Raw genomic sequence first — 16431 nt, forward strand, 5'->3', positions numbered from 1 at the left:
AAGAGATATTTGCTTTGCTGCTGAAAGCTCTTGTGTGCACTGTTAAGGAAAAAGAATTCTGCTTTTGAAATTCAGGCTTTTAAAAAAACTAAGATAAAGCGGGGTTCAAGCAAGGCAGGACCAGAACAGAAGCAGTCCCTGGGAAACACAACCCAGGGGGATTCACATGGCTGAGAGATGCAGCTCTGGAATGTAGAATCCTATTTCCAGTTTTACTTTGTGTTGGAATCCTGACAATTATGGGTTCTGTGTGGATTGAACCCCACAGCTCATCAAGTGTTTTTGTAAGTGCATGTGTACATATGTGTATTATGGAATCATATAATCGTAGGATAGCTCGAGTTGGAAGGGACCCAGAAGGAACATGGAGTGCAATTCCTGGCTCCTCACAGGGCCACTCAATAATCAGACCACATGTCTGAGAGCATTGTCCAGACAAACTTGTATGTAAATGCATCCCCGTTTCTCAGTGCACACATGTTGCTCCTTGTGTGTGTACCTGGTCATACACAGCAGAAATCTCAGCATCAGAGAAGCTGCAGAGAACAAAAGTGCAAATGTCTAAATTAATTTGGTTTGGACGTTCAAGCAGAATGTGCAGAAATGAGCCTCTTTGTGCACGTTGCATTTAAACACATGCCTTCCAAGGGACACAGAAGAATGACAGGCGTTGGGCTCAGCACGTTTCACGCCTCTGTGTTCTTTGTTCAGGCCACACTGGAGGAAGGATTAATTCATGGCAATTCTGGACAACAGATTGCAATCCATTCATCTCGTTCATTTCTGCCTCTCATGAAAAAAAATTAAAACAATGTCCCCAGCTCAGTGAACAACAACCCCAGTTCTAAGGAAGAATAAAATATGCCAGCATTCCTCACAAAGCAGTTAAATAGTTGTTTATGGCAAGGTTCTGAGTGCAAGATTAGAACAAGAAGATTGAGTGGCGCTGGAATCAGTCAGAGAGCCACTTCACCATCCTACAGAACTGCAGTGAGCCACACAGTAGAAACACACACACACAGTTCAGATGTATGAAGGATTCATAGCAATAGATGCCTCAGCTTCCTGAGCACAGCCTGCAGGATGCAGGAAGTTTTTCCACTTCTCCTGATAAAATCTGGTTCATAGGCTGGGTATGATTGCTGAAAGCTTGCGTATGTGCAACACTGCTGCTGGAGTCTTTCTGTTTGTGTGTGTTATTTGAGCGATAGAAACTGCCTCTTTTTAATATTGTTTACTTTGTATTTCTGGGAAAGCACACTTCTGGATGTTTTGTGTGGCCTTATTTTGCAAGGGGCTATGAAAAGGTGCTGCAAAACTCTAAAGAGAAGCACTGGGAGACTTCTCGTTTGATTAAGAATTTTGATTTTCTATTTCTTTTTCTTGAACCTTTGCACTTCCTTGCAAAGATGACTTGTGGGAGAGAGAACAGGGCATGAGGGAAAGAGAGAAGTGTTCCAAGGAATAGGAAAGGGATAGACAAAGAAACTGAATATGTCAGAGGTGTAAGAAGAGCTTGCCATGATAAGGCTTGGATGCTGAGGCAATGTTTGTGAAGGGCACCAGCCTCCTGATTGTGAAGAAAGAGGACTGAGCAGAGAGCAATACATTTGGTACTGGGACACTTGCTTCAGAAAAATCCAGTAGCCAGTTGCTCATTATTCAGCAGGCATTGAGAGCTACCCAGACTAGCTCCAGGCAAAATAGAAAGTCAACATGACAAGGTAACCCATGGGTAGCTCCAGGATCCTTCAGAAAGTCTGGGTTTGGTACTCTAGTGACCTCATTTGCAACTACCTTCAGTAACTGCCTGCAACATAAGAGGGTATTTTTCAGACTTTATTCTATAAAGTGCCAGAGAGGAGAGGCCTCTAAAGAAAAAGCTATGGTGCCTTTAGGGCTTAGACTGAGCACAACACCTAGTCTGAACCCAGGTTTCTTCCCAGCTGTATTGGAAAGAGAAAGGAGCCCTGAAGACAGGTGGACAGATGAGACGCTTATAAATGCCATAGGAGAGAATTAAGTACATTTTTGGAGAGAGAACTTTTCCCTCAAGGCCGGAGGTGACTCTAACCTTATCTCCCTCTCTTGCAGCTCCCCTGGTGGACCTCACTCCCAGTCACAGTGGTTCAGCAATGTTGATGCTCCTCTCTGTTGTTTTCGTGGGACTAGCTGTGTTTGTAATCTACAAATTCAAAAGGTATGACCTTCCCTGGGCCATCTGTTTCTCCCCACTGCTGCCGGGGATTTATTTGCTGGGCTTCCCTTTTCACAGTGATTTGTTTCTTGGTTTGCAAAAGCTAATGCTACATCATCTGCCAGAGTACCCCCCAATGATGGTTTTTGTTAATGTTTTAGGAAGATTCCTGGCCTTAATATATATGCACAGATGCAGAATGAAAAAGATCAAGAGATGGTCAGTCCAGTCAGTCAGAGGGAAAGCATACCTAATGTCCCTCAAAGTGAGCTGATGAGCCCTGAACAACTAGTAGATGAGAAGTTGGATGTCCAGCCCATAGGTAAATAACTTGCAGCAACCCGCAGTTGGTCAGACTCTGACTGATAATTGGCTAACCCTTTTCTCAGTCTTCCCCTTTCCCATCTCCCTGCACACTCCTCCCGCCATCCTCTTCTGCTGCAGTGTTAGCTTTGCTACAGGAAACCTTGCTAACTCTCCCCTCTCCCTCACTGCCCTGTGAAAGGGAGAGAAACAACTTTAGGCTTTTTCCCTCTCCTAGTTGCTGTGTAGATCCTCTTCCCTTCTCAAAATCCCTGCTGCACTTAACTTGCACTATAAGGCAATTTAATTTATTTTGCTGGGGCTGATGTTGTTATGGGGCTACAACTCACACCCGAGTCCTGTCCAGGAGAACTTCAGCCACCCTCACCTGGAGCATGGAGGTGAGCAGGTGATTCGGTAAGTCAAATCTAAAAGTTAAGTGTTTGTTCACGTTTTCACTGCTGTGGCCTGTGTGATTCTCAGGGAAATAGAGCACAACCTGGGATCTCAGCACTGGGCTACCGGGTTTCCCCTCAGGCTGATTGCTCCCACATGATTCTGGTTGAAAATTAACATTGGGATTTAAAGTGAACAGTATTGAGGAGATCATGCTGTGTTCAGTCACCCATTTGCTCATGCTTACGTTATCACATTATTCTGAAGAAAGTGTTGGGATGAAGCAGGAAGGTTTCATTCTGGGGGTATTCTTCTAAAGCCAACATTGCTTGGGAATTGCTTGGGCATTGTTCAGCTTCATTTGTAAGGGGAAAGTTCTGCAGGCCCAGACCACGGGAACAGTACAGGACTCCAGCAAATAAGAACACAGATCTGCTTTAGATGAATTACTCATAAAATGTACAGTTCTTCTTACTGAGATAGAACTGATGCATAGTCATAACTAAGATATTTTATTTTCACAATTTCATCCACTTAACCAAGTGTTAGATCCCACCCAAGGAAGACCCAAAATTGTGTGGGAGTTTGTTAAAGCAGGTTTGATGTTTTAGCTACCACAGAGAGAGAGAAAGGGGAAGAGCAATTAAAAGAGGAAATATGATGTGCTAAGATTGTGGCCTGTGAAACATCTTGGGAGGAAAAAGAAGAAAATCTCTTGATGAAATTGATGTCTAAATTGGAAGCTCCAGTACAATCAGTAGTGATCTCTTGTCACACATTCACCAAGGGGAGATCTGGTAGCTATTAAAAGCTTTTTAGCAGCTATCCATCAGCAGACCTGGATATCCCTGCTTAGCAGTACACAGGATGGAGTGAGGGAACCAACCTTCCCATGTGGTGTTCCCCATACAGAGCAACCTCAGGCCACAGTCCAGAACCCAAGGAAAGGAAATGCAGCCAAGGTAGTCTGGACAGAGGACTTCCAAAAGGCTTGTGGATCACCAAGAGGTTTCAAGCCAAGACCCGGAGCGGTGGGTCCTAAATTTTAACAATTATTCTTTCTTTCTTTTCTTTTTTTTTCTCCCCCTCTCTTTTTATCCTGGAAGGTCCAAAATTGGTCTAAGTTGCTAAGAGAGAAACACCCAATTTCAGGCCAGGAAACCAGTTCCCAGAGTTAGTCGAGCTTTTAGATTCCTCTTTCTAAAGGAATGTAATGATGATGATTTCCACTGTTGGCAGAGAGTAGCAAACATTTTCAGAGGTCATTCAGACTGAAGAGACAACAGTCAGCTAGCCACTAGCTCTACTCTTGCTGATGTTGGGAATTAATCTCTTGAAGTCTTTGGGATTACAGAACTCAAAAGCCCATTTGGGGGTTTGGTTTTCATTTGGTACAACTGTAGCATTTTTGGCTTTCTACAATAGCTAGCATTCTGTGGATTTCAGAGCTGTACCCTGCACTGCTGATCACTGTACTGAACCAGAAATTGGCCTTTTATTTATCCTTGGGTTTCACCTGTAACTACAATAGTAAGCACAAAAGGGACAGATAGTCTCAATTCTCCATCAAAATAAATCCTTCCAACAAACTTCTTAGGAGTGTTTTTTCCCCTTCTGGCAGTAAGACAAATGTGGAAACTAAATCAGAGATCACTGACAAAATGAGAAGGTCTGGACATAGATGTGAATAGAATAAAGTGCAAAGGCTCTTTACACTTGTATACAATCACTTCATGTGTTTTTGTAAATCAGCAATTTCTTTTTTAATGAGTTTTCCTCCTTTTGGGAAAACCAAACAATACTGCAATTGGGTGTTTCTCTTCATATGCTTGTTCAGAAGCTAGTTTTTTTTCCAACTCGTTTGACTAACGTTCAGACACCCTTCCTTGGAGGAATGTAAATGAACGTCCCTGGATCATTTAATTTTCTCTCCAAACACTGGCAGCAAAAAACACAGTTCCTATTTTCTGGGTGTGAGTAGTTTAGGCTCTTCTTTTGCAAAGGCAAAGCTTAAGGTTATTTATGAAATCTCTAATACCTTCTAATTGCAAATGAGTTATGCTTTTCCACTGAGGACCTCAGCCCCTCCTTCCCTCCACCCCTCTGCTCTGGCCACTCCCTCTTCTATTCTACATGGGTGAATCATCTTCATTGGCAAAAGAACAGTACATCGCCTTCAGTGTTTTGAATGACGAGAAAACATTTGTGAGAAGAACATATCAGTCTGGAGCCGTTCAATCCCAAAGGCCAGCAAGGTTTCACCTTCAGACATCTTCAACAAAACACAATAATTATTTGCTGACTCTTATGTTGTTCTCTCTTTGCCACAGGAAGTATTTCCACAGCTGCTGAGCCCCAGAGCACAAAAGAAATCCCTACCTATGTAAATGGTTGAATTGAGGACACCGATATATATCTATATTGGAGAAAAAAAGAGAACTCATTGCATTTGGACTTTTTAATTCTTCAGATGACAAAGGGTTTTTAGCTTTAAGCCTGTGCATGTGGACATTATACTGAGACCATAGCAGAACTGCATTGTACAGGTGTTCAATTTTAGTGGGGGGTGGGGGTGGGGGGAGGAACTGATATCACTATTCACCCCTGAAGCCCTTCCCGTCACTCCTCCACTCTCTTTTCTTCTGATCTGTCTCTAATTTGTAGAAAATTCATAATGATATAGGCCAAGAATATGCATGGGGGTCTCTTCTTTAGGGAGATGGGTGGGCTGAGATGTGGGGGGATAAGGGTTGGGGAGGTGGGAGGGAGCATCTAGGTTCTTGGCTTTAGATTTAACTGCTCAATTTTAGCACTTTGAGGCCGTGGGAGGGCTAGCCGCCCCAGCAGACTTTCATAGGACACAAGAGAAATCACACTGGAGTTTAAAGGCACTGAAAATCTTGGGTCAGTCTGGTTTATGTCTTAATTTGAACTTTGCCCTTCATTCCTCTAGCTGCAGCTGCTGCTTGCGCCCCACAGTTGCACAGAAACTGAGTATGAGCTTGGGCAATCCCAACCGCAAAGCCAGGCTCCTCCTTATTAAACAGCTTTTTAGCCTACTCACACCAAGGCACCCCTTTGAGAGCACTGTTTGGAAATAACTTTCTGCCTCCCAACCTTGGGCTGAACAGAACTAGGATGCATTGCAGGCAGGAGGTCTGTATTGCCAGCATGAACTTACACTGCATTTTGTACCAGCCTTACAACTTAAATTTTGACTAAGATAAAGCCTAGTAACACCCTCAACCACTTTTACTGTTGATCTTGGAGACCACTGTTTGAGGTGGAAAAGGGGAGAGCAAAGCTGGATTTGGCTTGAGCACGTTCCCATACATTTTGAGCCCTAGCACCGCAGGACAGCTATTGTACAAGTTCTTACCACTAATATAAGTGGTGCCTTACATTGCAACTGGAAATGTGAGTTCAGGACCCCTGCATGTAGGCTACACAAAAGAACAGGGAAAGCAGACTTAGCACACCTCAAACAAGACCACAGCACCAGGTATCTGGCTGAAGCCTATCCCATAATCATCACAATTGCTGATTTACAACACCACTCAGGTAAACTCAGAAATAAGATTTTGGCTCGAAGCACAAAGAAAGAAATACAGTTGCCAACATACATTTATTAGCTATGCTAGGTGAAAGCCAGTACCACCTAGTTCATAATTGGTGTAGCATGATTAGGATGCATCCTGATTCTTGATATGAATGTGTTTTGTTCAGTAGATGTTGCTCAAGGCAATCTTTGTTAAATATGGGGAAAAGGGACATTCTTGGCATTGACTGGGGTCCTGGAGCTGGGGAGGGATGACTTTGAATTTCTCTGTCACAAAATGGATATCAATACCACTCAACCTACTAGCTGGCAAATAAATACATAAAAAGTTATATCAAATGTAAGAGCACCTATCAGACCTACAGTAGGCAAAGGATGATCATAGTTGGAAGTTCTCTGCCACTTTCTGCAGTCTCTCTCAAACAGCTAAAAACACAGCAATTTGTATGGCTTTGCTATTGTGTTTGCAACTACAGCTTTAAGAAAGATGGGAAAGTTTTGGTAGCAACTGTATAATACTCCCCAGTGAAGTCCAACATTAGCCAACTTATTTTTATAGTAAGCCAATCAAAAAGTTTTCTTATAGTGTTGGAACTATTTCTAATTTTAAAATTACTTTTTTTTGATGTATTTTTTCATCTTCTTTTTCCCTTTCGTTAAATACAATGTAGCGTAATGTATAATTGCTATCGTTTATTGCTTTTACAGTCATATTTATTAAACAGATTATGTCTCTAAATGAAGACCTGTGTTTCTGTTGCTCATTTTAATTATCTGTCTAGACTGAGATCACTAATGTTAAATTAATGTTAAATAATGTTAAAACAGTAGGAAAACCTTTGAAAATAAAGGGATGGAAGTTAGAGAGGGCGGATAAAGTGTGCTTCTGAAAAAATGCTATACTTACAAGCCAAGATTAAGATAACTTTTTTAGCCTTCAGGCAAAGTGCTTTATAAGTGAAACTTGGAACTCTTACTTACGTTCTGCAGGTGGAGAAACTGTGAGATGCAGAGAGAGAACGCTGTTTCTCTCGTTTCCAAAGAGGCAGTGGATTGAGCTCTTTGGAGCTCCAGCTCCATTCTTTGCCTATGGTTATCTTTGCCTATACACAGTTACTGTTAAAGGTTCCTTTAAAATATGTTTTTGAGTAGCCTTTTGCCAACATTGCTGAAGGAAGTTTTTTGGGTATTGCCATTACTAATTCATCACGTTTTGCACATGAAAGCAATGAAACATAGGAAATTTCAGTCATCTTGCAAGGTAACAGGGAGAGCACGTTGCTGTGAAAAACACATGCTGCTCTACTTTTCAAGCTGGGTTGAAAGCACCAGATTGTTTGCAGGCCTCCCCACCACAAAAGCCATGATATTGCACAGTAAGTACAGAAGTGCTGAGTTTGCTTACTGGAGGAGCATTTCCCATCCTGGTAAACACCCAGTATAATTACTAGTCTGAAATTGTGAAGCAGACTCCAGCATTTCTTTACCTTCCATTCAGGGTTGATGAACAGCTGATGCAGTGATGTCCATTGTGCAGGTAACTCAAGAAGCACGTGTAGGTGTAATCTGCTTTTATAGTTCATGTGCTCACCTGAATTAGGGGGCATCTGCTGTGACCAAATACTAAATAGTAAGAGTGCATGCACCTCTAAAACATATTCAGATGATTCCCCTCAGCTTGTATGCGTCCTGAGGCAGAGACTGATTGATACATGTTGTTTTCTGGTTTGTATAACAGTAACAGCAATGCACTGCAAACCTCTGAACACAGGTAATAAACAAAGAATATACTTAGATGCTGGATACTGAATGTGAATTCTCCCTCAGTAACAGTATACCTTAAAGAGATTTAAAAAAAAAAACTTATTGTCCTTTAGCAGAAAAAGCAAGGAGTTAAAATATCATTTAAAAACTCAACATCTTTTCCTACATCATCTTAACTGCCAGGACAGAGACATATGGATGGGACAGATTTATTGGATTCAGAGGGATTCATACTTCTCCAACTGCTAAGATGCTGGACTGCCTTTCCTTGAAATCAGCAGATGTTAGTGGTCAAATACTTTTGATGTTCTAGTCTTCAAACAATACTAATATGTGACTACACTTAATTGCTTATATTTTGCTGGAAAGCAAGACACCTAGAGAACTTTCTGAAATGCTTATGCAAATGAAAGCAGGACCCTAAATGAACCTATTCTTAGTCCTGCCAATTTCTGCTGAGATTTTCTGACAACTGCATTTAGTCTTGTACCTACAGCTGATAACAAGGGATTAGTATTTTATCTGTGTGCTGTCATCTTGCATTGAATGCATGGAAAGTTTCCTTGCCACATTACATCTCTAAAACATTTGGTGTTTTGAGTGCTACCCTTGGTTGCAGAGCTACCATCTTCATGCTGTTGAAAAAAGGTTTCTCCTCTTTTAGTTAATGAGATGCAATCTTTGCATCTCATTGAAACAGAATAGTAAAGGCTGAGAATAAATAATACTTGAGTTTAGAATAGCACCATTTAGATTAGAATATTGTTATGATCCTGGCCCAGACAAAAAGACTGAAGTCAAATTGTTTTCTTATTGATAAGATCAGAGTGCTATCATGTACTGAGTCATCAGCCTAAGAGATGTATTTCATCTACAGTTTTAACTTTAGCTTTTTCTTTTTCCTTATTTCCTACAGGGGAATATGGTTATCTATTTCCATTCACTATGCTGAAAGCAGGACAGAGAGGAAATCTGTGTTGTAATGCATTTCTTAGTGTGAGAATTTCAAGATGTCTTCCTTGTTATCTGCACTGTGGTGCAGCCTACAGACATCCTAGTTCTAGGTGCTATATACACACAGACAGTGAATTGAATAAAATGAAGAAAAATGAAGAAAATGGAATGTTTTTTTTTTTTTCTCAGCACTTCTGCATTTGAGTCTCACACTGTAATCCTGAGTTATTTTGACAAAGTGGATCTTAATCAGACATTAAAGAACTCACCATTGTGTGTGAGAGCTCAGAATGAGATGGGACAGACCAACTTCTAAATACCCTAACACAACACAGGGGTAATACCTTGAGTCCTAGGAACTGCAGAGACTCAGAGGATACCAGCCAGTCTTCCAGGGCAAGAGCTCCAGGCTGTTCTGTCTGTCAAAAGACTTTCTTGCTGCTGGGGTAAGTCTGAGGGATTTGAAGATTGTGCTAATTTATGCTGTTTTCCCTAGAAATGTTACAAAGTTTTGTTAGCAGAGAGAGTAGTGTGACTAAAATACATCCCTGTCTACCCATGACTTTTAAGTACTTAGAGAACAGGTAATCGCTAAGGTCCATATAACAACCTTCCACAAAGGTATAGTAGCCCAACTGTATGTCTGCAAAGCAGGAGCCAGACAACTGTTGGGTAACCTCAGCTTCTCTGAGGCTGTAGTAAACCCAGACATTATGGACACAAATATCTCTAGCCAGTATGCCATTTATATTGTGCTTCATAATTGAATTAAAAGTATACAAAGAAAGATCCCAACTAGAATCATTACATGTGAGGTTCCATATTCACCTCACTGTAAAAAAAGGAAGCTACAATTCCAAAGCTTTGTAGGTTTTGTACTTTACAACAGAGAAGGCTTGAGAGACAAAAATGGAAGAAAAAGAATGAAGAAGCAAAGCTATGGAGGAGAGTGTCACAACTCCTTACCTTTGGTACAACGTAGATGCAAGAGAAAAGCCTTGCTTTTGGTAACAAAACCCTCCTCCAGCCTTCCGTGGACAAAACTGGTTCTAACAGTGCTTCTGGGACTACAGCTGCCTGGCAAATAAGTGCTTCCCAGCACACAGCATGGGCCATTCGCCCCATGCCCTGTGCCATGCATCACACAGGGACAGCTGCAGGGTAGAGCTCTGAAACGCAGATTGAACTGACAGCTGTCTTGGCCCTTGCTGCAGAAGGTGAATAATACATGTACATGAAATACAGTGTAACAAAGAGCTTTAAGAGAGAAGCCTTTCTGTTCCTAACCCCTCCTCCTAAACCTTCTGCATAGGAGGAACGTCCTTATTCTGCCACTGAAGAGTAACACCAGACTGAATTCACATCTCTTTTCCCCAGTACAACACAAATCCTTCTCTAGGCCCTGCTGCAGAGCCACAGGACAGGTGACAGGTGACTAACCTCTGAGACACTGATTTCTTGAGTAAAACCTGGACTCGGCCATTCAAGAAATAGGTTTTCCTCTGCTGCTGTGCTGGCCTATACAAATAGAAGTCTTTTCCACTACAGATGAACTTGCAAAGAGACTCACTTGGATAATTATCTGTGTTCCATTAATGATTAGAAATCTCGACAAGCTTAACTGTCACAAGCTAAAGGACAACACATATCCGAATGATTTACTGCAAATTTTCAAAGCTCCAGAAAGCAGTTTCAGTCTGATGATTCGACTCTGTAAAACACTTCTTCATGGGCAAGAGAAAGGACCTTCCAGCACCCAAAGGCTTTTTTTCTCACCTGAAGTCCTAAAACAGATCAGTCTGGATATTAATCACCATTCACATTTAGCCAGGCCCAAATCAAAGTTAGAGCCACCATGCCCATCTGACCTTGGATTTGGCTCCAAAGGGAAGCTGCCAACAACATCCCCCAGAAAGGCTGACCCATCATCCACATTGTTTTCTCATTCCTGGTTATTTTTGCCACATCTTTGCGCCACGTTGTTCTGAAGAGGAGTTCAGTATTTATCTATCTGCAGAAGAGAAGCCATTTCTTTACAGTGGTTTCTAAGGTTCCTCAGCCCTTTAATAAATAATAAAATCTTCCTTTTTTTACAGAAAGGTTTAAGGATGAACTCTTCTATGGAAAATTCAGGTAACCTTCAAGGGAGATAACACTTAGGATCTATTGCTGAAACCCCTCGGTGAATGTTACAATACAGTAGGAATATATTCAACAGCTCTTAACAACAATGAAATTATGATCCCTCTTCAGCAATTTACTTTGTTTTCATGTTAATTTAAACATTTTTAATTAAATTATTATTTTCCTTATAATTATTGCACCTTTTTCTTACTGTATTTCTGATTTCAGAGAGAGGAAATTTACCTTCAGCCTGTAGTTAAACTTTTCCTTCATCTACATAATACTTCCCCTATCTATCCTTCTAAACTGAGAGCAATAATAATAGTAGTAGTACACAACGAAACCAACATTATTATTCTGTTGATTCACTCAAACAAAATTCTAGAAACAGATCAATGACTCCCTTTTGAAATCCTAATTATAGCAAGATATCAAGGTGTATTTTTCCAGGAAAAAGAAAAAAGAAAAAAAAAAAAAAGGCTCAACTCTTAAGAAACCAAGAGGAGAAATAAGATGGCAGCTATTTCTAGCTCTGTAACTAGATTCAACTTTCAGATCTTTCTACCTTTTCCTTTGTATTAGTGAAAAATCATGCACAAATTAAATGAGAAAGAAGCTAGGCCTTGACCACCTAGGGAAATAGTAACTAACAAAAAGCTCTTTCCTCTGCATTTTTCTTTTCACCAGTTGATGCCTGAAAGAACATTAACATCATGTCTACAAGTTTTCACCAGCTATCTGCAGACATCTCCTAGTGGGATTAATTGGATACTAGCTAGCCTTTGATTTTGGCATCTTTGAATATTTGGGTGCTTTTCCAATGGGCAGAAAAATGTACATTGAAAAGGAGACTTTTAGAAGGATACAGAGAACCTCACGTGTGCATTCTAACCATATTTTCAAAGAACTAAAAAGGCTTTCTCTTTCCTGAAGAACAGGTGAAGTTAAAAGATTTGTTACAAGCCAATGTATGAGAGACCATCAGAGTTGTCAAAGCCTAGTGCCATATGGAATTTGGCAGCAAACATGAATGATGAAAGTATTTACCTTGCGTGTCGTTCCACTCTCATGGACTGATTGTCTCGTTTACACCCTGATCCTGAGCGCTCAAATCTAGAATGGAAAAGTATAGGAACAAACTCCACTACTCCACTGCTGCATGGCCTGCATATCTATATCTGTATATCTATATATATTAGGAAGGAGACTTCAGAACAAAACTTTTCTTCCTTTTCTTGGCAGGACTTCCTCTGATGTGATGTAGCAGGGAACCTGATACAGTGGTTGATATTGCCCCTCCTATACTCTCACCTTGTTTTCTCCAGCTTCCTTTATTACAGACATCTTGAGCAATTCCCAGCTGTGGGTGTGGTGAGAGATAGGGAATTGACACCTGTGGTGAGCGTAGATCATTTTGCAGCATCATTTTTCAGCATTCCTCCAACTCTTCCCAGTTACGTCAATAGATTGCTTTTGGAAGGACCAATGTCATGAAACAAACTCCCAAGTAAAACCATTCCCTTTTTGTAATTCCTTTTTCAAAAATAGAATCTCAAAGCCTTTTAGGAGACACAACAAGGAGAAATAAAAGCCCACTTCCCTTATCAGAACATTTTACTGATAAAAATTGTCAGACAGCCTCCTCTACTGCATCTTGCTCTATCTTAGAACACCAGCATATAACACTGTGTAGATTTATGAGATAAGCAGTATCAGCTCTATTAGTAAAATGTATAAATACATCCAGGAGATCCTTACAAGGAGGGGGAAAAAAAATAACCTCTGTATACACTGTGTTGAAATTGTTGTTTGTCCTTATTTGCTGCAAATGTGGCCATGATTACTGTATTAACCAGCAGACATTAATTACCAAGATACAAACCTGCAGGTTACTTAATGGATTGAAGCTGGTAAAGAATCTCATCCTTAATTAAATTCACTAGAATGTTTCCTTAGCCTGAAGACTCATAAGTAGATCTTGTTTTCAGAACCCCTTTCAGCCAAGTAACCACTTAAATAATTTCAAATTAAATATCTTAGTCAGGACGTAGGATTTGAAATTACTCAGCCTACTCAGGGAATTGCATTTCAACAATATTATAATATCATCAGGGAAATGTTTTCTACCCTCCTAGCAGTGGAGAAAGAAAGAAAGAAAGAAAGAAAGAAAGAAAGAAAAAAAAAAAAAAAAAAAGTAAATAAAAAGTAAATAAAGTATTATTTTAAATAAGATTTTAATTTATTTTTTTCTAAAAGTTATTTCACTCTTTGGCCATTCAAGAAACCTTTCTTCCTCAACTTTCATCTATCCAAAGACTGTAAGTGCTAAGCCTCATTCATGTAATTAGGTCCATGCACCTAGGTCATTACTGGTAATGTCCTAAATTGCTGCTGTTCACACATGCTCCCTCACTGCTGAGGCCAAACAGTTATCTTTTCCCATTATTTGTAAATATTTCAATGAATTACTTCCGGGGAGAGGAGGAACTACATCTTAAACTGATTTGAGAGAATTTCTTCCCTAACCCTTCCCCCCTTTTTTTATTTTTTAAGTTTAGCTTTAAATATTTTATTTTCACCAGAATGAACATCTCTATTTCCTCTTACTTCTCTTTCTTATTCACCTGAGATAGATGGACAATGGACAACAGCAAAAAAAAAAACCATCCATCTATGGCTGAGTTGTTCATAGCAGCCAGCAGCGTTTGCTACAGAAGGCTGAGGATGCCTTGCATGAGTCCCGTCGTGCTGTACCCTTCTGTTCTAAAGAGCAGCAAAGACAGCTCATCTTTCAGTCTCAGATTCTTTTCCAAAATAATGTGCTGTAGCAGGAATCTTCCAAAACTAAGTGCTGCAGCATAGGGGCTGGGAAGGTCCTCCCAATGTGGCTGTGCTGCCCAGCTGAGGCAATGGTCTGTTGCGGGAAGTTCTCAGTCCGGTTCCTGCTTTGAGCTTAGTGGTGCCCAGCTGAGCTGGAGAAATTCCTTTAGAAAGACATCCATCCTTAATTAAAGCACTTGTATCTTTTAGGCGTGACAATTTGCTTTCAGAAAAAAAGTGAATTATTCTAGAAAATAAAAAGTATTCTACGGGGTTCTACAGAGCTTTCTCATGAGAGAAATCTCATTCAATAACCAGATTAATGAACAAGAACACAGCTCTCTCCTTTTCTCTACTGCTGCAGCAATGTAGGAAAGATGAGTCTCCAGAGGAGCTCTGGAAGACACTAGGACTTGTCTGAGCTTGAACACAAAAGGTAATGACATAACATTTTTTAGCATTTAGTCCAATGACAGGGTGGAAAAATGAGCAGAGGAAGAGCAATTTGCAAGCTGCACTTTAGGTATTCATATCCAGAAATAATCTGACAATGTGAATTTACTTCCTTCTAGGGTTGAGCTTTTTAAAAATGTCCTGGATTTGTTAAAAAAATAAAATAAAATAAAAATACAAAAGATAAAGGCTGGAAAAAAAAGCACATTTTTTGCGTAAGAGGGCCATTTGATTGCTCTTTGAGCAATGCCACGTAATCCCTTGCAAGCAGGACATGGAGATGGAAAAGGCCACATTAAGAACTGCAGATTCCATATCCTCAGGCAGAGTGCCTACTGATAAGTGGTTCCACAGATTACCCACAGAAATCCTCCCTTCAGGGAAGCTGAGTACGCTAAGGCATTTGAGAAAACCAGTGCTTAAGTAACCAGATCTGAGCACTAGTGGTCCTACTAGTACTTTTCAACCCATTTACATGCCCATACTTCATATGCATTCTAGCAAGTATCTGCTCAGCAGATTGATTTAGTTGAGCTACCAGCAGAAGCTCATCATGCACGTAAGTACATAAGTATTTACTTCAGTTTTTTTTTCTCCCCTCCTTCCTATCCTTACTCCATCAACATATGTATGATGTGGACTAAAAGCTGCAATTATTGCTGTGCATAGATGTCAAAGTCCTGAGCCTGCTCTGCAGCACAGGGTGCCAGATAGCACTTTCTGTATCATAGTGCATGTGTTGGCACCACAGGGCAATACCGCTCTATCCATACAATCTATTTAGCTCTCTTTGAACCACTGTGAGTGTGAAGTACTGCTTCATGGCACTTTTCAGACCGAACTCTGGGCACCTGATTGAGCTGCAGGTGCCCCTGTTTGTTGCAGAGGAGTTGGACCAGATGCCTTTAAGGGTCCCTTCCAACTCAAATGATTCTACAATTCTATGATATACTGTGCTCTTCCAGATAATAGTTACCATTTTCTTAATCCTTTAATAAAGTTACCAGAAAGAAACTTCAGCAAACCTAAAAGAAAGAAAACAGAATGGCTCTATTGTGAAATGAGAACAATCCTCATCATGCCAAATTTTCAGCACACCAGTCCTCTGCTCCTGCTTTGGAGGAAGATAAGACAGTGGCAGTGATATGTGCAGACAAACAAGGAGTCTCCAGGGTGATATTGCTTTAATCACTTCAGTGAGTAAGAAAATCAGGCTGCAGTAAGCTGTCATGTAAAAGCTCATGAATAAAAACCAGTGAAGTAAAACTTGCTACACAGGGAGATGTTGTTCCTATCTACAAGTTCTTTCAAACTTAATGCCGGGGGCTTTAGCTGAGTGTGTATATGATCATACTATTTAGTCACAACAACAAAAAGACAACTAAATGAGCCCAGGATTGCAGAATCATGTACATCCCCTTGGAAGGAGATCTTCAGCTATGACTGTAGATATCTAGGGAGCAGACCAAGCAATTCCTGGTCTTCCAGATGAAGAAACTATTTTATGAGACCTCTGCTCAACTTTTCAGTTGCACATGTTAACCAAGTGCTTGTCACACTAACGACAATGCCTAATTTCTTCTGCTCCAAAAGACAGAAAGTGGATAATCCTCACTCAGAAGAGTGAGAGTACCTGCTTATTATAGCACTGGTTAATGAAACCTTTGGCATAACTCAGGAGTGATTCAATTAGGTGATTCTCAGACCTTCTGCACTTGTTTTTTTGGTACAAATAGCTGATCCATCTCTATTACTATCTGAAGTGATAAGCCATGGCACAACCACAGGACCTACAGAGGTATGGCTGTTAGCAAACATGTGGTGTTAATAAGCAAGGATGACATCAACAGGAATGAGACCG

At 40.5% G+C, this 16431-nt stretch overlaps 1 protein-coding gene across 2 annotated transcripts in view; it reads left to right on the forward strand.

The window, feature by feature from the left end:
* SORCS1 (sortilin related VPS10 domain containing receptor 1) overlaps positions 1-5616 on the forward strand; it is a 268735-nt gene extending 263119 nt beyond the window's left edge. The window contains exons 25-28 of one of the 2 annotated variants that reach the window (XM_042818167.1): positions 2095-2200; positions 2359-2519; positions 3809-3927; positions 5227-5616. In XM_042818167.1, the coding sequence (XP_042674101.1) occupies positions 2095-2200; positions 2359-2519; positions 3809-3927; positions 5227-5283 (443 nt within the window). In that variant the 3' untranslated portion in view covers positions 5284-5616. The remainder of the gene's footprint in view (positions 1-2094; positions 2201-2358; positions 2520-3808; positions 3928-5226) is intronic. The other variant, XM_042818168.1, reaches the window with a different exon arrangement.
* The last annotated feature ends 10815 nt before the right edge of the window (positions 5617-16431 follow it).

The sequence above is a fragment of the Centrocercus urophasianus genome, unplaced genomic scaffold, assembly GCF_019232065.1.
Source record: "Centrocercus urophasianus isolate 14NV4802_14NV808 unplaced genomic scaffold, USGS_Curo_1.0 seq_17, whole genome shotgun sequence".
NCBI lineage: Eukaryota > Metazoa > Chordata > Aves > Galliformes > Phasianidae > Centrocercus > Centrocercus urophasianus.